We start from the raw sequence: 22,861 nt of genomic DNA, 5'->3' as shown, positions 1-22,861 counted from the left end.
TTTTTTTTTTTTTTTTTTTTTTTGAGCCAGAGTCTCACTCTGTCATCCAGGCTGGAGTGCAGTGGGGCGATCTTGGCTCGCTGCAACCTCAGCCTCCTGAGTAGCTAGGATTACAGGCACCCACCACCACGCCTGGCTAATTTTTATATTTTTAGCAGAGATGGGGTTTCACCATGTTGGCCAGGTTGTTCTTGAACTCCTGACCTCATGATCTGCCCACTAAGCCTCCCACAAGTGCTTGATTACAGTCGTGAGCTACTGCACCCAGCTCCTGATTTCTTACCTTAGAGACCAATCCAAATGGTAGCTGGAATCTCTTTGGTCCAAGATGGGGTTCTGATATCAGAGTCCAGTTTGAATTAATCCACTGTAATTGGGGCACAGGAGGACACATTGTGCAAAGTGGCTGCTGAGAGCCTGCCCTCTGGCTTCACCTCCACACTGAAGTGAGGGAGGCTTTTCCTAGTGGAAGGGGGCTGGGCAGACAACTGATGATACCCCACATTGTGCAATTGACAGACATCTCATCTGATGCAGAAAATGAATACAGAGTCTGAGTTTAAATCTGGGCCAGGTGCCGTGGCTCCCGACTATAATCCTAGCATTTTGGGAGGCTGAGGCAGGTGGATCACCTGCAACTGGGAGTTTGAAATCAGCCTGGCTAACATGGTGAAACCCCGTCTCTACTAAAAATGCAAAAATTAGCCTGGCGTGGTGGCGCATGCCTGTAATCCCAGCTACTCGGGATACTGAGGCAGGAGAATTGCTTGAACCTGAGAGGCAAAGGTTGCAGTGAGCTGAGATCGCACCATTGCACTCCAGCTTGGGTAACAGAGAGACCCTGTTTAAAAAAAATTTAAAAAAGAAAATGAATACACACTACCATCAGCACCCATTAGGCTTGGGAATTTCCGAGAGGTCTCTTAACCCATACACTCATCAAATTTTAAACCTCTCTGATATTTTTTTAAAGCTTTATAAAAGTTAAATTGTAGGCCAGGCACAGTGGCTCATGCCTGTAATCCCAACATTTTGGGAGGCTGAGGCAGGAGGATCACTTGAACCCAGGAGTTCTAGACCAGACTAGGCAACAAAGCAAGATCCCATCTCTACAAAAAAAATTAAAAATTAGCTAGGTGTGGTAGCGAATGACTGTGGTCCCAGCTACTTGGGAGGGTGAGGTGGGAAGATCACTTGAACCCAGGGGATTGAGGCTGTGGTGAGCCGTGATTGCACCACTGCACTCCAGCCTGGGTGACAGAGTGAGGCCTCATCTCAAAAAATAAATTAAAAAGTGCACAATTCAGTGGCTTTAATATATTTATAGAGTTGTACATTTATCATGATGACCAATTTCAGAACATTTTCATTACCCCGAAAAGAAAATCCACAACCTTTAGCAGTCAACTTCCAGGCTGGGCTCGGTGGCTCTTGCCTGTAATCCCAGCACTTTGGGAGGCTGAGGTGGGCACATCACCTGAGTGCGGGAGTGAGACCAGCCTGGGCAGCATGGCGAAACCCCGTCTCTACTAAAAATACAAAAATTAGCCAGGCGTGGTGGCGTGTGCCTGTAATTCCAGCTACTCAGGAGGCTGAGGCAGGAGAATCACTTGAACCCAGGAAGTGGAGGTTGCAGTGAGCCAAGATCTCACCACTGCACTCCAACCTGGGCAACAAAAGTGAGACTTCTCAAAATAAAAAGAAAAATCAACTGGCTGGGTGCCGTGGCTCACGCCTGTAGTCCCAGCAATTTGGGAGGCCCAGGTGGGTGGATCACCTGAGGTCAACAGTTCAAGACCAGCCTGGCCAACATGGTGAAACCCCATCTCTACTAAAAATACAAAAATTAGGCCAGGTGAGGTGGCTGACTCCTATAATCCCAGCACTTTGGGAGGCCAAGGTGGGAGGATCACTGGAGTTCAGAAGTTCGAGACCAGCCTGGGCAACATGTCAAAATCCTGTCTCTACAAAAAAGAAAAAAAGAAAAAAAAAAAAGAAAGAAAAAAAAAAGCTGGGCATGGTAGTGTGTGTCTGTAGTCTCAGTTACTTGGGAGGCTGAAGCGGGAGGATGGCTTGAGCCTAGGACGCAGAGGTTGTAGTGAGCCGAGATCACGCTGCTGCACTTCAGCCTGGGCAACAGAGTAAGATCCTGTCTCAAAAAAAAAGAAGGAAAATAAAGATATATAAAAACAGTGAGTACATTCTCCCCATTTGAAACAAAGTCCTTTGGAGATATTAATCTCTAAGCAAGTAGATACAGGTGGAAATACATAGATACACACTTCTTTGCTTTTGTAGACAAGTGAGAACACATTGCTGACCCACCCCTTGTCTTGCCTTTCCCACTTTATGTCTGTCGTGAAGGTCATTCTGTATTGGTGCATGAACTGCTTCCTTATTCTTTTGTATAGCTGTGTAATTTTTCGTTGTGGAAATACTTACGGAGTCATTCCACTCCTAAGGGGCATTTAGGCTGTTCCCGGTCTAATGGTACAGGCCGGACACGGTGGCAGACGCCTGTAATTCCAGTTACTTGGGAGGCTGAGGCAGGAGAATCGCTTGAGCCCGGGAGGCAGAGGTTGCAGTGATTGCAGTGAGCGGAGATTGCGCCACCGCACTCCAGTCTGGGTGACAGAGCCAGACTGCATCTCAAAAAAAAAAACAAAAGGTGCAATGAATGGCTTGTATGTGCATGATGTCATGGATTTGGAGTTTCTGGGTCAGTATAGGTACGTTGGTAATTTTGACAGATGTCAGAATGGCCCACACAGAGATTGCAGCCCACGTGAGGGATTCTCAGGTTCCAACGATCCCTCAGAGTCAGTTCTGGGAGATGATGTCAGCTCTAACCGGTGCCCCCTCCCCCAGGTGGCCCATCCCCTGCACCCCTGCACCCCAAGCGCAGCCCGACGAGCACGGGGGAGGCGGAGCTGAAGGAGGAGCGGCTGCCAGGCCGGAAGGCGAGCTGCAGTGCCGCGGGGAGCGGGAGTCGAGGGCTGCCCCCCTCCAGCCCCATGGTCAGCAGCGCCCACAACCCCAACAAGGCAGAGATCCCAGAGCGGCGGAAGGACAGCACGAGCACCCCCGTGAGTGACCGGGGCTGGGGGGCAGGGCTGGGGGCGCCGCCACCTGTGGCCAGCCTGCCAACACCACCAGGGCCACATTCCTCAGGCCCCGCCTTCATCTGGTTCCCCAGACGGAACCCCTTCCTACCGACTCCTTATACCCGTTCATTCATTCAGCAAACATCTATGGAGTGCCTCTGTTTGAGCTCAGTTTATACACTAATACTGAATGTTAGTGCATAAATTAGTGTTCTGTCTGGGCTTCGTGGCTCACGCCTGTAATCCCCACACTTTGGGAGGCTGAGGCGGGCGGATCACTTGAGGTCAGGAGTTTGAGACGAGCCAGGCCAACATGGTGAAACTCCATCTTTACTAAAAATACAAAAATTAGCTGGGCTTGGTGGCGGGCGCCTATAATCCCAGCTACCCAGAAGGCTGACACAGGAGAATCGTTTGGAACCTGGGAAACGGAGTTTGCAATGAGCCAAGACCGCACCATTGCACTCCAGCCTGGGCAACAGGGCGAGACTCTGTCTTTAAAAAAAAAAAATAGTATTCTGTGTCAAGTGCAGAAGGTACTCTTGTCAGAAAGAATTTAATACAGGAAATTAAGTGCTTTTTTTAAAAGTGTGGGAAGGGTGGGGCACGGTGGCTCATGCGTATAATCCTGGCACTTTAGGAGGCCGAGGCAGGAGGATCACTTGAGGCCAGGAGTTCGAGACCAGCCTGGCCAACATGGAGAAACCCGATCTTTACTAAAAATATAAATTAGCCGGGTGCAGTGGCGCACGCCTGTAATCCCAGCTACTCGGGAGGTTGAGGCAGGAGAATTGCTTGAACCCAGGAGGTGAAGGTTGCAACGAGCCGAGATTGCGCCATTGCACCCCAGCCTGGGAAACGAGAGTGAAACTTTGTCTGAAAAAAAGAAAAAAAATTGTAAGAAGGACTGGAGGAGTGGACAGTGGGCTGGATTTATAGGAACCACAGTCGTAACCACACTGCAGAACTGACCCACCAAGAGAGGTCCTTCTGAGGCTGCCCCAGCGCTGGTGAATTCAAGAGCACATTGTCAACAAGGCCAGGCACGGTAGCTCACATCTGTAATCCCAACACTTTGGGAGGTGGAGGTGGTGGATCCCTTGAGATCAGGAGTTCAAGACCGGCCTGGCCAACATGGCAAAATCCTATCTGTACTAAAAATATAAAAATTAGCTGGACGTGGTGGTGCATGCCTGTAAGCTACTTGGGAGGCTAAGGCAGGAGCGTCGCTTGAACCTGGGAGGCGGAGGTTGCAGTGAGCTGAGATTGTGCCATTGCACTTCAGCCTGGGTAACAGGGTAAGACTCTGTCTCAGAAAAAAAAAAAAAAGTAGCCGGGCACGGTGGCTCAAGCCTGTAATCCCAGCACTTTGGGAGGCCGAGGTGTGTCGATCACGAGGTCAAGAGATCAAGACCATCCTGGTCAACATGGTGAAACCCCATCTCTACTAAAAATACAAAACATTAGCTGGGCATGGTGGCGCGTGCCTGTAATCCCAGCTACTCAGGAGGCTGAGGCAGGAGAATTGCCTGAACCCAGGAGGCGGAGGTTGTGGTGAGCCGAGATCGCACCATTGCACTCCAGCCTGGGTAACAAGAGTGAAACTCCGTCTCAAAAAAAAAAAAAAAAGTACATTCATGGCTGTAATCCAAGACTCAAAAACCTCATATACTCTACCAAAAGAGCTGCTGCCTGTGAATGTACTTTTTTTTTTTTTTTTAAGACGGAGTCTCGTTCTGTTGCCAGGCTAGAGCGCAGTGGCGTAATCTCGGCTCACTACAACCTCTGCCTCCTGGTTAAGGCAATTCTCCTGCCTCAGCCTCCCAAGTAGCTGGGACTATGGGCACTTGCCACCACACCTGGCTAATTTTCGTATTTTTAGTAGAGACAGGGTTTCACCATGTTGGCCAGGATGTTCTCAATCTCTTGACCTCATGATCTGCCCACGTTTGCCTCCCAAAGTGCTGGGATTACAGGCGTAAGCCACCGTGCCTGGCCCCAAAGAGCTTCTTGATGCCCAAAGGGTTGGACAGCCAGCACTGGAGCCCTGCTAAAGCAAAGACCTTCATCTCATAGCCTTGCCTATATGAGCTGAAGTCAAAGTAGCCAGGAGAGCAGCTGCTGCCCCATTTCCATCTTCTAAATCTTCATGAATGCAAAGATTGGCAGAACCCAACTTATATGCAAAACCTGAGCTGCAAAGGATGCTGGGAAATGTAGTATTGCCTTTCCTGTCTGAGTTCGCAAGAACGGCATAGTACCAAAATATCCTCAGCATAGGAACGGAGAGTGGAGGCAGCTGGATATGGTGGCACACACATGTAGTCCCAGCTACTTGGGAGTCTGAGGTGGGAGGATTACTTGAGGCCAGGAGTTTGAGACCAGCCTGGGCAACATGGTGAGATCCTATCTCTTAAAAAAGAGAAGGGTGGAGGCAGTTTGATAAAGTGGCCAGGACTCTGAAGCCATGTAGAGTTTTAATTACATTAATGAGCTGTGTGACCTTGGGCAAGCAACTTTATCTTTCTGAGCTTCAATATTTCACTCTGTGAAATGGGCTCATTAAAGAACCTGGGTCATTGTGAGGATCTTGCAAGCTCTCACACATGAAGTATTTCACATACTGTCACAGTCAGCACTTAGTGAATGAGAGCTATTGTTACAGCTAAACAAAACCCACACCTTAAGAAGCTGGAAAAGGAAAAGCAAATTAATCTCAAAGAAAGTAGAAAGGACTGGAAGTGGTGGCTCACGCCTGTAATCCCAGCACTTCAGGAGGTTCAGGCAGTAGGATCACTTGAGCTCAGGAGTTCAAGACTAGCCTGGGCAACATAGACCCTGTCTCTGCCAAAAATTAAAAATCAGCTAAGTGTTGTGGCACATGCCTGCGGTTTTAGCTCCTTGGGAGGCTGAGGTGGGAGGATCCACTCGTGGCCAGGAGGTTGAGGCTGCAGAGAGCCATGATCACACCACTGCATTCCAGCCTAGGCATCAGAACAAGACCCCATCTCAAAAAAAAAAAAACTTAGAAGAGAAGAGGCATTAAAGAGAAGGAATCAGTGAAGGAGAAGCAAATCAACAAAACCTAAAGTTGGTTCTTTGAAAAGATTAATAAAATCAGCCTGGGCGCAGTGGCTTGCATCTGTAATCCCAACACTTTGGGAGACCAAGGTGGGTGGATCACATGAGATCAGGAGTTTGAGACCAGCTTGGCCAACATAGTGAAACCCCGTTTCTACTAAAAATACAAAAAATAAGCTGGATGTGGTGGTGCATGCCTGTAATCGCAGCTATTCGGGAGGCTGAGGAAGGAGAATCACTTGAACCTGAGAGGCAGAGGCTGCAGTGAGCCGAGATTGCGCCATTGCACTGCAACCCGGGCAACAAGAGCAAAAACTCCATCTCAAAAAAAAAAAAAGAATGAAAAGATTAATAAAATCAAATGGACCCCTGGTAAAATCAATTAAGGGAAAAAGATGGCAGACAGGAATCACCAGTCTCCAAAATGAAAAGGGGAACTTTGTTCTAACATTAAAAGATAGTAAGATGATATTAGGAACTACTTTATGCCAATAAATTTAACAGCTTAGATGAAACGGACACATTAAATACACAGTGTATCAAAACTGACACAAGAAGAAATAGAAAACCTGAACAGTCTTATATTCTTATTAAAGAAATTGAGTTCATAACCGAAAACTTTCTCCATAAAGATTTCTGGCTCAGATGGCTCCCACCAGTGGAATTCTTCCAGACACTTAAAGAAGAAATAATACTAACCTTAGACAAACTTCCAGAGAATAGAAAAAGAGGGATCTCTTCCTAACAAGTTTATGAGGCAGCATAATCCTGATATTCCCTGTGTTCCCAGAGCTCACAGCCCAGTATGGGACGGGGACATATATGAGAACAGACATTGACAATGCAGTGATTGAAGCTGTAGTGGGGAGCCCAGGGGGCTGTGGGAGCCCAAAGGAGGCACGTGACTCAGCCTGGGGCCGGGGGTGGTGGTAGATTATGAACTGACACCTGAAAGATATGTAGGAGTGAGTCAGGGGAAAAGGTAGGAGGAATGTTCTAACAGGTGAGACAGCCAATGCAAAGGCTAGGCACAGTGACAGAATGTGGCATGAATAAGCACACTAGCAAACGTTTAGTATGGCTGGGCTGGACCTCAACAAGGCAGGCATTGCTGGGAGAAGAGCGGTGGACGAGGATGCCCTCTGGAAACCTTCCCTGCCTCATTTTCCCTCAGTGTCCCCCTCTTCTCTGAGCTCCAGGGGTCTCCCTTGGCTCAGCCTAGGTGGCTGAGATCACTCATGAACCTTTCACATCTTTGGGACCTTTCAACTATCTCCTACTCACCCTCGGTTCCCACACGGGCCCTTGACTCATTCATCACTGGGGTGGGCAGAGAGGGGAGGAGGAAGGAACTCAGGGGCGTGTCTTCACCCCCTCACTCCCTTCCCGGCTGTGTCTCCTGCAGAACAACCTCCCTCCCAGCATGATGACCCGCAGAAACACCTATGTTTGCACAGAACGCCCGGGGGCTGAGCGCCCGTCACTGTTGCCAAATGGGAAAGAAAACAGGTACGGAGGGGGCAGCACCGGGGTAGGGGGTGGGAAGTAGGGGGTAGGTGAGCAGGACCTCCCTTGATCTGAGATGGTAAGTTTTGGAGGCTGGTGCTGTGGGGACCAGAGAGTGCGTGTATCTGCCCTGCCTTTGGCAGAATCGGCCCAAGTACCCCCTGAAAGTCCTCCCCACTTAATTAGTTGTCAGCATCAGGAAAGCAGTCGGCGCTGTTCTCTGCCTGCGAGCCTTGGGAACCTGAATGATCCATTTTTAGAACTCAAGAGAAGCCCCAGAATGTCACAGCTTCAGCAGCATCTGGTTGGCTGGTTTTACAGCTTGTTGGCCTGCGTCTGTGAGGTCTCTTCCAGCTGGCAAGGGAAGGAAACCAGACAGGTTGGAGCAGAGGCAGGGAAGGGATTAGTTCACATCACAGGTCAAGGCCAGCCAGAGTCAGGCTGGCTCCAGGACAAGGACACTGCCGCCCCCCAGGACTGTAGGGCAGGGTGATGGCCGACACTGGGGCATACTCTGGGATGCACTGATTAGGGGCTGCCCTTGTTCCCATTGGGTGTGGGCAGGGGAATGGTGTAGTTAACAGTCACGATTCTGTGAATACTCACTTCTGAGTTCGAATCTTACCTCTGTGTTCACACTGCTAACAGAATGACTTGGGGCAAATCTCTGAGCCTCTGTTTTCGCTTCCATAAAATGGGCTTGATGCTGGCCGGGCATGGTGGCTCACGCCTGTAATCCCAGCACTTTGGGAGGCCAAGGCAGATCACCTGAGGTCAGGAGTTAGAGACCAGCCTGGCCAACATGGTGAAACCCCGTTTCTACTAAAAATACAAAAATTAGCCAAGTGGTGTTGTGTACCTGTAATCCCAACTACTTGGAAGGCTGAGTGAGGCAGGAGACTTGCTTGAACCTGGGAGGCAGAGGTTGCAGTGGGCTGAGATTGCACCACCACACTCCAGCCTCAGCGACACAGTGAGACTCCAACTCAAAAAAAAAAAAAAGTTCACTTCCAGGCCCCATTATAGGAATCCAGTAGAGATCAGGTGTGTCCTGAACCTGGCACTGGGTCTTATGTGTGCTTAGGAGGCCTTCACTCGGTGACTGAGAGTGCATTTTTTTGGGTAGTTATCAAATAAAAATAATAGTGAACATTCATGAAGCAGTAGCCACCTGCCAGGCTTCTATGTATATTGCCTGGCTCAATGCCCCTAACAACTCTGTGAGGTAGATCCTAGTATCTCCATTTTTTACAGCTGAGGACACGAGGCACAGAGAGGTTAAGTAACTTGTCCAAGGCCACACAGCTGGTAAGTCAAGAAGCAGATTCCAGACTGACTCCAGAATCTATTTTTAATCACCATAATACATGGCCTTCCAGTTCTGCTCAAGAGACAGTGGAACAGTTAAATTACAGACTCAGACAAAAAAAAATTAAAAAGTTTTTAAAACACAAAAGCAAAACTTACAGACTCAGCTGCTATAATAAAAGAGATCCCAGGGTAGAGTAAATAAGCAGGAGGTTTAGTCTGGATGGCCCTCCCAGGACTCAGGTAAGTTCTTCCAGCCTCAACATGGGACTCCAGCTCTGGGACTGAGACCATTGCACCAGCTGCCATCATTTCCCCATCAGCAAGAAGTGGGGAAAGAATAGAGGACAAGCAGCAATTCTTTTTAAAGGTGTGGCCCACCTGCAATCCTAGCACTTTGGGAGGCCAAGGCAGGTGGATCACAAGGTCAGGAGTTTGAGGCCAGCCAGACCAACATGGAGAAACCCCATATCTATTAAAAATGCAAAAATTAGCTAGGCGCAGTGGAGGCGTGACCCATAGGTGGCACAGAGCACTTCTGCTTATGTCCTATTGGCCAGAACATGGTCACATGACCATCCCCAGCTGCAAGGGAGTCTGGGAAATGTAGTCTCTGGCTGGGTGGCCATGTGCAGTGCTCTAGGGGTTTGGTACCAAGAGCAAAACAGGGAGGATGGATTCTAGGGATTAAGTAGCGGCCTCGCCGGGCGCAGTGGCTCACGCCTGTAATCCCAGCACTTTGGGAGGCCGAGGCGGGCAGATCACAAGGTCAGGAGGTCTAGACCATCCTGGCTAACACAGTGAAACCCCATCTCTACTGAAAAAAAAAAAAAGATTAGCCAGGCATGGTGGCACATGCCTGTAGTCCCAGCTACTCGGGAGGCTGAGGCAGGAGAGTCGCTTGAACTCAGGAGGCAGAGGTTGCAGTGAGCCGAGATCCAGCCATTGCATTCCAGCCTGGGAGACAAAGTGAGACTCTGTCTCAAAAAAAAAACAAAACCAAAAAAGTAGCGGCCTCTACCACAGTCAGGATTCTTCTCTGAGATCCAGGCTGGCCTGGAGTCCCTGGGAGGATAGAAATTGGAGGTCTGGCCTGAGCGCAGTGGCTCACACCTGGAATCCCAAGTTTGGGAGACCAAGGTGGGTGGATCACCTGAGGTCAGGAGTTCGAGACCAGCCTGGCCAACATGGTGAAACCCCATCTCTACTAAAAATACAAAAATTAGCCTGGCATGGTAGTGCATGCCTATAGTCCCAGCTACTCGGGAGGCCGAACCAAAATAATTCGAAAAAGGGAGGTCTGGTCCCTGTTGTTAACTGGGAGAGTCCGAGGGGCTGGAGGAGGGTCCTGGGACAGTGGGACTCCCACTGTCCAAATTATCATAGTGAATACAGGTGTCTGTGGCCTTTACAGCTACCCCTTTCCCGATTTTAGATAATGGGAGTTCAGATAGCTAAGTGTTTCGGTTTCTGAAGTTTCAATGACAAATAGCAAGGAAGTCACCCAAAAATGTCTGTGAATCTATTCAGTTGCTGCATTTGGAGAGAGGAGAGTTGTAATGGGGATGGTTTGGAGGGGGTAGAATTTGAAGAAGTGACAGTTTGAAGGAGGGGTAATAGGAGAGGAGAGAGCCGTAAAATAATTTTAGGATTGTTTAGTACACAGCCTGCACAACTGTACTTGGCAGCCCTGTCTCTGAGTTCTTTGCTGGTTACAGTCCCTGGTCTCAGGACAGGAATGTGAAGAATCAGAGTGACTAGGGCCCTGGCCTGCCTCAGGCCCCCACCCTGACTTGTCTCTCTACCCACAGCTCAGGCACCCCACGGGTGCCCCCTGCCTCCCCCTCCAGTCACAGCCTGGCACCCCCATCAGGGGAGCGGAGCCGCCTGGCACGTGGCTCCACCATCCGCAGCACCTTCCATGGTGGCCAGGTCCGGGACCGGCGGGCAGGGGGTGGGAGTGGTGGGGGTGTGCAGAATGGACCCCCTGCCTCTCCCACGCTGGCCCACGAGGCTGCACCCCTGCCCGCCGGGCGGCCCCGCCCCACCACCAACCTCTTCACCAAGCTGACCTCCAAACTGACCCGAAGGTGAGCTCCTCGGGGATGGCAGGGGCGGGGCAGGGCCAGGGGCTGATGGGACCTAACCTGTCTTCTACTCTGGTCTGTCTCCTGTGCCCCAACATTTTCTCCTCCTCCTCCTCCTCTCCTCCTACCCTGTCGCCCCTCGCCTCCCCCCTCACGCTGCAGGGTTACCCTCGATCCCTCTAAACGGCAGAACTCTAACCGCTGTGTTTCGGGCGCCTCTCTGCCCCAGGGATCCAAGATCAGTAAGTCCCGTCCATGCCCTGTTCTCGCTGGCTCTGCCTTCCTGTCTGCATGTCTGACCTGTGTGCGCGGGCATCAGGGAGGGGGCTCTGTGGATGTGAGCAGGGTACAGGGTCTGTATGTGGGGTCTGGTTGTTCATTTACTCATGGAAGCACAGCTTCTGGAGCCAGACTCAGGGGTTCAAATGGCAGCTCTGCCAAGTGTCCTTAAGCCAGTCACTCAAGGTCTCTGGGCCTCGCTTTCCTCTTCTGTAAAATGGATGTAGTAATAACAGTATCTGCCTCCGGACTCAATGAGGTGATGTATGGACTGAGCTTAGAACATTGCTTTGGAAAGTGCTTTACCTGTGTATAAATAATTGGCTATTTTTATGAATTGCTGTTATTCATTGGGCCCCTACTGCGTGCCTGGCACTGCCCTAGTCCTGTGGTAGAGGGTGAACAAAATGTACGAAACTCCTGCCCTGGCAGAGCCAGCATTCTACTGAGGGATCCAGATAAGAAATAAAGAAATAAGTAAAATATACTTATTATATAGACAGCTAGAAGTACTGAGAAGAAAAATAGGGTAGGAGCCACATTTGGTGGCTCATGCCTGTAATCACAGCCCTTTGGGAGCCTGAGGCAAATGGATCGCTTAAACCTATGAGTTCAAGACTAGCCTGGACAACATAGCAAGACCCTATCTCTACAAAAAAGTAAATAAATTGGCCGGGCATGGTGCCTGCACGTGTAGTCCTGTGGACTGGGGAGGCTGAGGCAGGAGGATCACTTGAACCCAGGAAGTCGAGGCTGCTGTGAGCTATGATCACACCTCTCCAGCCTTGGCAACAGAGGGAGACCCTGTGTCTAAAACAAACAAACAAAAACATAGAACAGGGTGGGGGATGAGGGTTGTGGGGAGGGGAAGGGTGCAGCATCAAATGGGCAGGCCTCTGGGTGAGGTGGCTCTGCCAGTAATCCCAGCACTTTGGGAAGCCCAGGTGGGCAGATCGCTTGATTCCAGGAGTTTGAGACCAGCCTGGGCAATATGGCAAAGCCCCATCTCTACAAAAAATACAAAAAAAAAAAAACAAAACATCCGCCGGATGTGGTGGCATGCGCCTGTAGTCCCAGCTACTTCAGGGGCCAAGGCAGGAGGATTGCTTGAGCCCAGGAGGTTGAAGCTGCAGTGAGCTGAGATCACACCACTCCTGCATGACAGAGTGGCCTCACTGGAACAAGGGAGACAAGAAAAGGAAAAAAAAGAGCAGGTCTCACGAAGGAGGTGTTGAGCAAAGCATGAATGTGTCTGTGAGTGTGTGTGTGCGTGCGCGTGTGTGCGTCTCTCTGTGACCGCTTCTCTATGTGAGGGTGTGTCTCTGCCCACACCTCTCTTTCACCTTCCACGTTCTTCAGTATCTTTCCTGTGACCTGTACTCGCCCTTGCAGAATGAGCTCCCTTCTGGGGATGGACAGGGAGATGAAATCCTGACTCCAAGCCCTCCCCAGCCCGGAGGGACTGGGGCTGAGGCAGGGGCTGCTCAGAGCCCCAGAGGCAGTGGGTTGGGGGAGGTGGGTTTCCTGTGTCCAGATTAGACACTCTGTCTCCCTCCCCTCCCCCAGGGTCGCAGACGAACCTGAGAGAATCGGGGGACCTGAGGTCACAAGGTGAGTGCTTGAGCCTACCCCCTGACTGCCACAGCAGCCCTTCCCTTCTCCTGCCTCAGCACCTCCCAACACTTACCCCAGGGCATTAAATGGGGCCCCAGTCTCATCCTACAAGACCAGCTTCCCGGAATTCTCTTTGGCCCCTGCCTTCTCTGCCAACTCCTCTCACCCGCACCACCTTCCCTTGACCATCTTAAACTTCAGCCTCATCCCATCTACAACTCAGCTCTTCCGGTCAATGACCCCACCTCCTTTTCCTCTCATCCAATCCGGCAGAATGGCTGCCGGCAGCTCTGGGCCAGCAGGAGTCAAACATTATCTGTGCAGACTCAGACCATGAAGATTTTAGGCTTTGAGGGCCAGGCACCCTCTGTCACTCCTGTTCAGTTGTCCCATTGTAGTGCAGAAGCAGCCATATTCAACTCAAATGAGTATGACTGTGTTCCAATAAAACTTTACTTACAAAAACACACAGCACTAGAGTTTGCCAAGCCCTGGCTTAGTCTTGAGTTCCCGGTTTAGAGACCCAGGTGGAAACCCCAGCCTTCCCAGCAGCTGCAACAAACTGCCAGGGCTGACTCATTGGCTGGGACTAGGTCACATGCTCATTTCTAAACCAATGCCTGCAGCCAGAGAGGAGAAGTACTCTGATTGGTCAGACTTGGTCATGTGTTCGCCCTTGACCCAAGCACAGTGGCCAGGGGGTAGAATGCTCTTATTGGCAGTACTGAGTCATGTGCTCACCCAATCTGAGGGGCGGCCTCACTGGACCAGGGAGACCAGCCCCAGGTTGCTCCTACTTCAGGCGAGACATTTCTTTGCTGTGCAGGGCCCTCTGGCACATTGGAGAACGTTTCTCATCCTTGACCTGCCCCATCCTCAACCTAATCAATGCCAGCAGTGCTCCCGTCCTAAGACATGTGACAATCAAAAAGCCCAGAGAGGCCAGGCACAGTGGCTCATGCCTGTAATTCCAGCAACTCAGGAGGCCAAGGCAGGAGGATCACTTGAACTCAGGAGGTGGAGGCTGCAGTGAGCCGTGATTGAACCACTGCACTCCTGCCTGGGGGTACACAGCAACACCTTGTCTCAAAAAAAATTTTTGAGTGGCCTAGCCATGTGGCTCACGCCTGTAATCTCAGCACTTTAGGAGGGCCAAGGCAAGCAGATCACTTGAGGTCAGGAGTTCAAGACCAGCCTGGCCAACATGGTGAAGCCCCGTCTCTACTAAAAATACAAAAATTAGCTGGGCGTGGTGCCTATAGTCCCAGCTACTTAGGAGGCTGAGGCAAGAGAATTGCTTGAACCTGGAGGCAGAGGTTGCAGTGAGCCGAGATTGTGCCATTGCACTACAGCCTGGGAGACAAGAAAAAAAACAAACTAAAAACAACTACCTGGGCATGGTGGCGTGTGCCTGTCGTCCCAGCTACTAAGGATACTGAGGCAGGAGGGTCGCTCAAGACCAGGAGTTCAACGCTGCAGTGAGCTGTGATCCAGCTTAGTGACAGGGTGAGATCCTGTCTCAAAACAAGAAATTTCTGCCAGGCACGGTGGCTCATGCCTGTGATCCCAGCACTTTGGGAGGCACCCGCTGGTGGATCACGAGGTCAGTAGATCAAGACCATCCTGGCCAACATGGTAAAACCCCGTCTCTACTAAAAATACAAAAAATTACCTGGGTGTGGTGGCGCACACCTGGAATCCCAGCTACTAGTAGGGACTGAGGCAGGAAAATTGCTTGAATCCAGGAGGCAGAGGTTGCAGTGAGCTGAGATGATGCCACTGCACTCCAGCTGGGCTTCAGAGCGAAAATTCATCTCAAAAAAAAAAAAAAAAAAAAAAAATTTCCCATTCAAACCATGTGGCCAAGCCTCTGTGCGGTCATTCAGGTCCACAGGTTCTTCCATCCCCATCCCCTGGAGCCCTCATGTCATCTTCACAGTTGAGGCTGGTCTGTGCCACTGCCAAGTCCAGCTCCTGGAGGACATGGGACAGGAGAGCTTGGCACGTGCAGGGCCCTTGAGGACCGAAGTGGATTCCACACCTCACTTCTGCTCATGTCCCAGAATTTAGAGACAAGGTCACACCCGGCCTCACGGGAGGCTGGAAAGTGTGGTCTCTAGCTGGACAGCTCTGTATCCAGCTGAAACTATCAGTGGAGTAAGAGGGGAGGCTTTTTTTTTTGAGGGGATGGCTAGGAATCTGTCCTGAAGTGGGAAGAATTGTTCCTTGAGCCCTCCACCCGCGTTCCTCTTCGCTCCCTTCTCTGACGCTTGATACCTTCTCGCTTTAGTTGCCATCTACCTTGGGATCAAACGGAAACCGCCCCCCGGCTGCTCCGATTCCCCTGGAGTGTGAAGCTGACCAGCTCTCGCCCTCCCGAGGCCCTGATGGCAGCTCTGCGCCAGGCCACAGCAGCCGCCCGCTGCCGCTGCCGCCAGCCACAGCCGTTCCTGCTGGCCTGCCTGCACGGGGGTGCGGGCGGGCCCGAGCCCCTGTCCCACTTCGAAGTGGAGGTCTGCCAGCTGCCCCGGCCAGGCTTGCGGGGAGTTCTCTTCCGCCGTGTGGCGGGCACCGCCCTGGCCTTCCGCACCCTCGTCACCCGCATCTCCAACGACCTCGAGCTCTGAGCCACCACGGCCCCAGGCCCCTTCCTCTTCCTCTCCCTTGTCCCCTATGCTTCTACAAGAGAGGAAGGGGCCAGGGAGGGGATTCTCCCTTTGTCATCACCTCAGTTTCCCTGAATTAGATTTGGGGGCAAAGATTGTCCCCTCTGCTGTTCTCTGGGGCCGCTCAGCACAGAAGAAGGATGGGGGGCTCAGCGGGGGGAGCTGGCACCTTCCTGGAGCCTCCAGCCAGTCCTGTCCCCCCTCGCCCTGCCAAGGGGGCACCTGAGGAGACTTTGGGGGCAGGGCAGGGGCAGGGAGGGCAACTGAGGAAACCTTTCATTCCCCCCAACAGCTCAAAATTAGGCCTTGGGCAGGGACAGGGAGAGCTGCTGAGCCTAAAGACAAGAATTTGGGGGACTGGGAGTGGGGGTCAGAGAGGCAGTTTCCTTCCCCTCCCCTCCCCTCACACTCAAACCCCCCACCTTTCCTGCCCCAGGCTGGCGCGGGGCACTTTGTACAAATCCTTGTAAATACCCACCCCCTCCCCTCTGCAAAGGTCTCTTGAGGAGCTGCCGCTGTCACCTACGGTTTTTAAGTTATTACGCCCTGACCCTCCTCCTGTCAGCCCCCTCACCTGCAGCCTGTTGCCCAATAAATTTAGGAGAGTCCCCCCCAGTGCTGACCCTAGGGTTTTCCTTCCCTGCCCTCACCAGCAAGTGAGTTGCAGAAGAGGCATGGGACTCCGGGCAGTGGTTTTTCCTTTTAGAGCCTCGGTTTTCTCATCTGCAGAATGGGAGCGGTGGGGGTGGAAAGGTAAGGATGGTCGTGGAAGAAGGCAGGACAGAACTCAGCCTCATCCCCGAGGCCCCAGTTCCTATATCGGGCCCCCCATTCATCCACTCAGCACTCCCAGCCACCATGTTACACTGGACTTTTAAGCCACTTCTTACTCCGGTAGTAAATTTATTCAATAAACAATCATTGACCTGTGCCTACTCCATGCCAGGCCCAGTGCTGGACACGGAGGCATGAAGCCCTGTCTGTGGGACACATGGGTTCTGACACATACACTAGACAAACCATTGTCTTGGGAGCCCAGAAGGGAAAGTGGGCGGGATACAGTCATTGCAGAAGTTGTTCTAGAGGAATTAATGCTGGACTGGGGTGTTGAAGGTTGAGTAGGAGTTGGCTAGGCATGGAGTATGGCCTGGGCAAAAGCCCAGAAGTGGGAGTGTGTGGCATGTCTTCAGAGAGCTGTAGGTGGTTTCAGTGTGGCTGCTATGTTGGGCATGGATGCAAAGTTAGCAAGAGAAATGTTGTATTAGGACTAATAATCCGTCTATACTGCTTAAGCAAACAGGTGTTTGTGGGCTTATGTTACTTAATAATCCAGGGAACTCAACTTCAGGTATGGTTTGATCCAGGCATCAGGGCATTGTATCTTTTTTTTTTTTTTTTTCAGTGTAAATTGAATTCTAGTAGTTTTTATCAAGTAAGTTCTTTCCTGATGGCTCAGATGACCTCAGCAGTTAGAAGTGTCTATCCCTCCAGCTTACTGCAGCAGAAAGATCTTCATTGTCGGTTTCCCAGCAAAAGTCCCAAGGCAGACTCTCATTGGCTCAACTGGGCCATGTGATTATCTCTGAACCAATCACTGTGACTACAGTGACCAGACTCAGAGCTGCACTTTGTGGGGGTTTCTCAAAGGAAGGTCAGGTGTCTTGAGCAGGCGAAAAGGCCTGGGAGCTGAACAGATTTAAGTGGTTCAGAACTGTGCAGTATGGAAGGGTGGGACTTATTCACACAGAACCTTTGGGGCCAAAATGAATAAGCTGGACTTTCTCCCGAGGCACTGGGGAGCCATGGAAGTTCAGGGAGCTTCAGGAAGGAGACTTAGTCAATCCCTGACAGCATCTTTTGTGCTGGGGACACAGTGGCAATCAGGACAGCCCCAACACTGCCGTCATAGAGCTCACGGTCCAATAGAGGAGGCAGATGTATCCTCAGGCACTGACTGGGCAGGGCTGGCATAGGGGAGTCCAGAGGCGATGCCTGCCTCAGCCAGGGAGGGCTTCCTGGAGTAAAAGGAGCCAGCTAGCCATGGGTAGGAGTGCATTCTAGGCAGAGCAAATGGCACATATAAGGGCCGGGGGAGCAAGAGAAAGGACAAGTCCTTCGGCAAATGGCATGTGACAGCAATGCTAAGTGTAGAGTCGCTGTGAGAGATGGGGCTGGGGCGTCAGCAGGGCCTTGAAGGTTATGGACAGGGGCCTGGGCTTTCTTCCACGGGCACTGGGGGAGCCATGACAAGGCCATGGCCAGGGGAGAGATTTAGGGTGGTTTGTGCTGCTTGCAGGGTGGAAGGAAGGAAACGTGAGGTCAGAAGAGCAGGAAAGAGGTTGGGGCTGGACAGATGGGGGAAGCAAGAATAGAGTTGAGAGTTACAGGAGGCCAAGTGGGCAGGACGTGGTAACTGACGGGTGTCTGGACTGCGGCTCCGGCTGGCTCAGATGGTCCCCACTGGGGTGTCAGTGGTCTGTGTAACTCGCGGATGTGGAGCTGGGATCTTCAACTGGGGACAGCACAGTAAAGAACATTCCAGCATCTCACAGGTTCTGCATGCCTTGATCTTTGGGGTCTCTTCTAACCTTCCTTTTAGTAATCTCCCTGGGAACTCCTGGGGACATCCCTAGGCCTCAGTTTCCCCGCTGTAAAACAGAGGGCAGATATATTCAACTGTAAGGGCCCTTAACTTCTGTGACTTGGGGTTTGAAAAGCACCTCTTCTAGATTCCTGAAGGCTCTGTCAGGCCTTCCATTTACTCCTGCCTCACTTTTCCTACCCCACCCCCACCCCCAAAACCTTTGTCCTTGTCAACGGAGATCTTAACCTGTTTCGCTGGGTGGGGGTGATTGATGTGCCCAACACCCAATGCGTGATCAGATACTGCTTAACTTCTGTTAACTCTTCTCCCTCTCGCAATCGCTCTATCACGCCTCCTTCCTGTCCCTTCCTGGGACTGGGCTCCCCAAAAGTCCCTACTTCATGGGGATGATCAGAATCAAGTTCCAGATTGGAGGGGGAAGCAGCTCGGTCAAAGACACTGAGGTGAGAATTGGAGGGTGTAAGATGTGAGTCAGAGGAATCATGGGGAAAGAACTGCAAAGATGCAAATGGTCTGCATTTCAGTGTGGCTTTGAGTTGCAAATAACAGAAAGGCGTTCTAGGAGAAATGGGGAGCCATGGCAGGTTCTTGAGCAAAGTAAGTGATGTTCGGCTTGGCACAGTGGCTCACGTCTGTAATCCCAACACTTTGGGAGGCTGAGGCGGGTGTATCACGCTGTCAGGAGTTTAAGACCACCCTGGCCAATATGGTGAAACCCCGTCTCTATTAAAAATACAAAAATTAGCTGGGTGTGGTGGCACACGCCTGTAGTCCCAGTTACTCGGGAGGCTGAGGTGGAAGAATCGCTTGAACCCGGGAGCAGAGGTTGCAGTGACCCAAGACTGCGCCACTGCACTCCAGCCTGGGTGACAGAGCGAGACTCCATCTCTAAATTAATTAATTAATAAGGGGTGTTCAAAAGACTGGCAGCAGCTACAGAGGGATGAAGTCAGACTGGATAGAAGGAGACCAGTGAGAACCAGGATAGAGGTATATGTGATGAGCTGCATGGGAGGTCTCAAGCTGGAGACCCCCTGACTAAATTTAAGCCTCAGACATTCCATTGGGCTGCATTCCTCCCCAGCGTGGACCTTGGGATTGAGATCTGAGCATGGCTAATTCAAAGCTACAGTTGGAAAGGGCCCATGATTTGGGAGAGTGACACTGGGCTCAGTGCCTCTCGGGGTCTCAGATCCATAGAGCCTTCTGATCTCTCTTTTTTTTTTTCTTTTCTTTTCTTTTCTTCTTCTTCTTCTTCTTCTTTTTTTTTTTTTTTTTTGAAACAGAGTTTTGCTCTTATTGCCCTGGCTCGAGCGCAATGGCATGATCTCAGCTCACCGCAACCTCCGCCTCCCGGGTTCAAGCGATTCTCCTGCCTCAGCCTCCCAAATAGCTTGGATTACAGGCGCCTGCCACCATGCCTGGCTAATTTTTGTATTTTTAGTAGAGACAGGGTTTCTCCAAGTTGGTCAAGTTGGTCTTGAACTCCCGACCTAAGGTGATCCGCCCGCCTCGGCCTCCCAAAGTGCTAGGATTACAGGCGTGAGCCACCACGCCTGGCCAAGCCTTCTAATTTTTGGACTAGATTCTGTGCCCTAACTTTGCCTCATTTTAGACCTGGGATAAGACACGTTTAGTACATGCCTAGACAGGACAAACCACTCCGAGGCCACACAATGGCCAGTTACACCACCTCCCTCAATAACTATCGCACAAAGCTAAGGCCACCATTGCTTTTATTTATTGCTTTGCGTGGAGACAAAGTACGAGCTCCGGATGTGCTGGGAGCGCTCCATTAATTAGAGCTCCTTTTGGGGGCGGAGCTCTAGGAAAAGAAGACGACCCTGCCAGGGAGATTTTTCATTGGCCAGAACCCAGAGGATGGAGGCCATTGGTTGGAACTCTGGTTGAAACTGGAAGTCTGAGAAGGGTGGAGAGAGCCCCTAGAAGGCAGAACCATCACAGGGTGGGATTCCAGGAAAGGGGGCGGGGCAAGGAGTGAGGGGGCGGGCCTCCGGTGGGCCAGGCCCTCCCATTGGCTGGGTTCCAGCAGTCGGTGGCGGGTGGGCAGGGCGCCTACTTCTGGGCGGGGATCATGTCGTCGATGGACTGGCCTTTCTCCAGCTTCTTCTCCATCTCCACCATGAGCTTCACACCATCCACCACCAGCTGCACCTGTTCTACTTCGGACGAGCCCAGCCGATCAGCGTTGGACACGTCGAATACTGAGCCCACGGCAGCTGTGTCCACGCCACCTGTGGGAGCAAGGGACAGGGGCATGAGGAGACAGCAAAGGTTGCAGAGGGACTGGGATGTGGTGGTCCCCGTGCCAAATGCAACAGCTGCATGTGTTGAGTGGCTACTGTGTAACAGGTTACCTGCACACAGGTAATGCCTGTCTAGTCGTGGGCTTACGAGTCTCTGTATTTAGATAAGGTAACACACCACTCAATTATCCAACATGAAAATATAGTGTAGTGGGTAAGAGAGTGGGTTCCAGAGCCAGGCGGCCTGGGATCGAATCCTGACCCCTCCTCGCGTTATAAATGGGGAAACTGAGGCCTCGAGAGGTGCAAGGCATATGCAATGCATATTATATAATCATGAAAATCCCTCATTGACTCCTAGGACATGGGCGTGTTGATGCCCATTTTACGAGGAAGAAATGCAGGCTCACAGACGGTCAGCCCTTGCCGGGTACCCAGAACTCATGGGGCTATCCAGCCTCCCTTTCCACTCCCGCAAAGGGCCCGCCCCACCCGTCGTGGTGCGGGAATGTGGGAACCGCACCTGTGCCCCTCTTCTGCAGGCGCAGGCGGGTGAGGATCTCCTCGAACTTGGGATGCTTGCTCAGGTGCGCCAGCTTCACATGCACGCCTCCACGCAGCCCGGTGCCCAGGTTGGATGGGCAGGTGAGCACGTAGCCCAGGTGCTGGTTCCACATGAAGGGGTGGCCGGCTTTCTTAAAGATCTCCTCGATCTGAGGTTGGGGGAGAGGACCAGGGATCAGCGCCAGCACGCACCTCCAAATGCACCCGCCACATGGACAGGGTCCGGACACGCGTGGGAACGTGGATGGAGATGGGATTCGGAGGGAACCAGGACGTAGGAAATTCCGAGGATACTGGCTAGACAATAGTGACTAAGGCAAGATTTTGAGGAGGCAGGGACTAAGAACGATTTAAAGGCGGGTTTCTTTCTTTTTTTTTTTTTTTTTTTTGACAGTCTCGCTGTGTCACCCAGGGTGGAGTGCAATGGCGTGATCTCGTCTCACTGCAACCTCCGCTTCCCAGGTTCAGGTGATTCTCCTGCTTCAGCCTCCCGAGTAGCTGGGACTGCAGGCGCCTCGTCACCACGCCTGGCTTTTTTTTTTTTTCTGTATTTTTAGTAGAGACAGGGTTTTACCATGTTGGCCAGGTTGATCTTGAACTCCTGACATCAAGTGATCTCCCCTCCTCGGTCTACCAAAGTGCTGGGATTACAGGCGTGAGCTTCCGCTCCTGGTCCGAAGGCGGGTCCTTTAGGGCGGGGCTTGGGCGTAGGGAGGTGCTGGGTCCAGGGGCGGGGCCCGGAAAGTAGGTGGGGCTTGTTTTGAGGGGCGGGGCTTGATATGGGGGTGGAGCCAGGTCCGGGGAGGGGCAGGGCCCTGGAAAGTGGGTGGGGCAGGGCTTCGTATAGGCAAGGGGCGGGGCCTCGGAGTGGGGCGTTCCAGGTGGAGTCAGAAGTCTGCAGCAAAGAGTGGACACCCACCTTCTGCAGCCCCACGCAGAAGCGGCGGAAAACCTCCTTCATATTGCCCCCCTTCTCCATGGAGATGACTCGGAGGTGATCCTCCTCGTTCACCCACACCAGGAAGCTCTTGTTGTCATTGTGCCTAGAGTGAGGTGCCGCAGCAAGAGGCCAAGGTGTCAGCTCCGCGGGAACCCATTCCCACCCCTCCCCCAGACTTCGGCCCACCGTCCGGGGGACGCGGGCCTGAGGGTTGGGAGGTGGGTGGCATCTGCCTCCTCCAAACGTAGAAGCTTAAACCTGTAGACTCTAACGTCACAGGACCTGCAAAACCTTGAATCCTGTGATCAGGGGCTTTTAGGGGCTTAAATCTTTGAACAGCATTGTTATAGATCCTTGGGATCTCAGGAAGTTTGACAAACAGAAGCTTGGAATCAGAATTGATAACATCTTGGAAATCCTGATGTAGGATTTCCCATCGCACTGTGTTAGCTCCCAATCCTAGCATCTCGGAAGCGGGATCTTAGAACATAAAATATTAAGATCAGGAAATGGTTGGGTGCGGTGGCTCATGCCTGTAATCCCAGCACTTTGGGAGGCCGAGGCCGGAGGATCACCTGAGCCCAGGAGTTCAAGGCCAGCCTGGGTGACATGGCAAGACCCCCATATCTACAAAATTAAAAAATTAGTGGACGTGGTGGCACACGCGCCTGTAGTCCAAGCCACTTGGGAGGCTAAGGTGGAGGATCACTTGGCCTTGGAAGGTCCAGGCTGCTCTGAGGTATGATCTCACCACTGTGCTCCAGCCTAGGCAACAGAGCAAGACTCTGTCTCAAAAAAAAATCTGAGAGTGGGCACTGTGGCTCACACCTGTAATCCCAC

General features: G+C 51.8%; 2 protein-coding genes across 5 annotated transcripts in view; one reads left to right on the top strand and one right to left on the bottom strand.

Moving 5' to 3' along the window:
* Window positions 1-18,187, top strand: part of MARK4 (microtubule affinity regulating kinase 4) — a 47,584-nt gene extending 29,397 nt beyond the window's left edge. For 3 of the 4 annotated variants that reach the window (XM_032262659.1, XM_032262661.1, XM_032262662.1), the window contains 5 exons: window positions 2,869-3,086; window positions 7,591-7,694; window positions 10,811-11,089; window positions 12,932-12,976; window positions 15,270-18,187. In XM_032262659.1, coding sequence (XP_032118550.1) covers window positions 2,869-3,086; window positions 7,591-7,694; window positions 10,811-11,089; window positions 12,932-12,976; window positions 15,270-15,606 — 983 coding nt within the window. In that variant the 3' untranslated portion in view covers window positions 15,607-18,187. Of the gene's footprint in view, window positions 1-2,868; window positions 3,087-7,590; window positions 7,695-10,810; window positions 11,090-11,248; window positions 11,329-12,931; window positions 12,977-15,269 lie in introns of all 4 variants that reach the window. The other variant, XM_032262660.1, reaches the window with a different exon arrangement.
* Window positions 18,188-19,969: 1,782 nt separating this feature from the next.
* The window catches only part of CKM (creatine kinase, M-type), a 34,478-nt gene continuing 31,586 nt past the window's right edge, over window positions 19,970-22,861 (bottom strand). The window contains exons 3-5 of the mRNA XM_032262845.1: window positions 22,001-22,272; window positions 21,041-21,230; window positions 19,970-20,505 (exon numbers count right to left, since the gene is read on the bottom strand). Coding sequence (XP_032118736.1) covers window positions 20,327-20,505; window positions 21,041-21,230; window positions 22,001-22,272 — 641 coding nt within the window. The 3' untranslated portion in view covers window positions 19,970-20,326. The remainder of the gene's footprint in view (window positions 20,506-21,040; window positions 21,231-22,000; window positions 22,273-22,861) is intronic.

Source organism: Sapajus apella, unplaced genomic scaffold (assembly GCF_009761245.1).
Source record: "Sapajus apella isolate SASKATOON/1434 unplaced genomic scaffold, GSC_monkey_1.0 scaffold130, whole genome shotgun sequence".
Taxonomy (NCBI): Eukaryota; Metazoa; Chordata; class Mammalia; order Primates; family Cebidae; genus Sapajus; species Sapajus apella.
The sequence above is the reverse complement of the archived record's forward strand: the minus strand, read 5'-3'. Positions and strand labels throughout refer to the sequence as shown.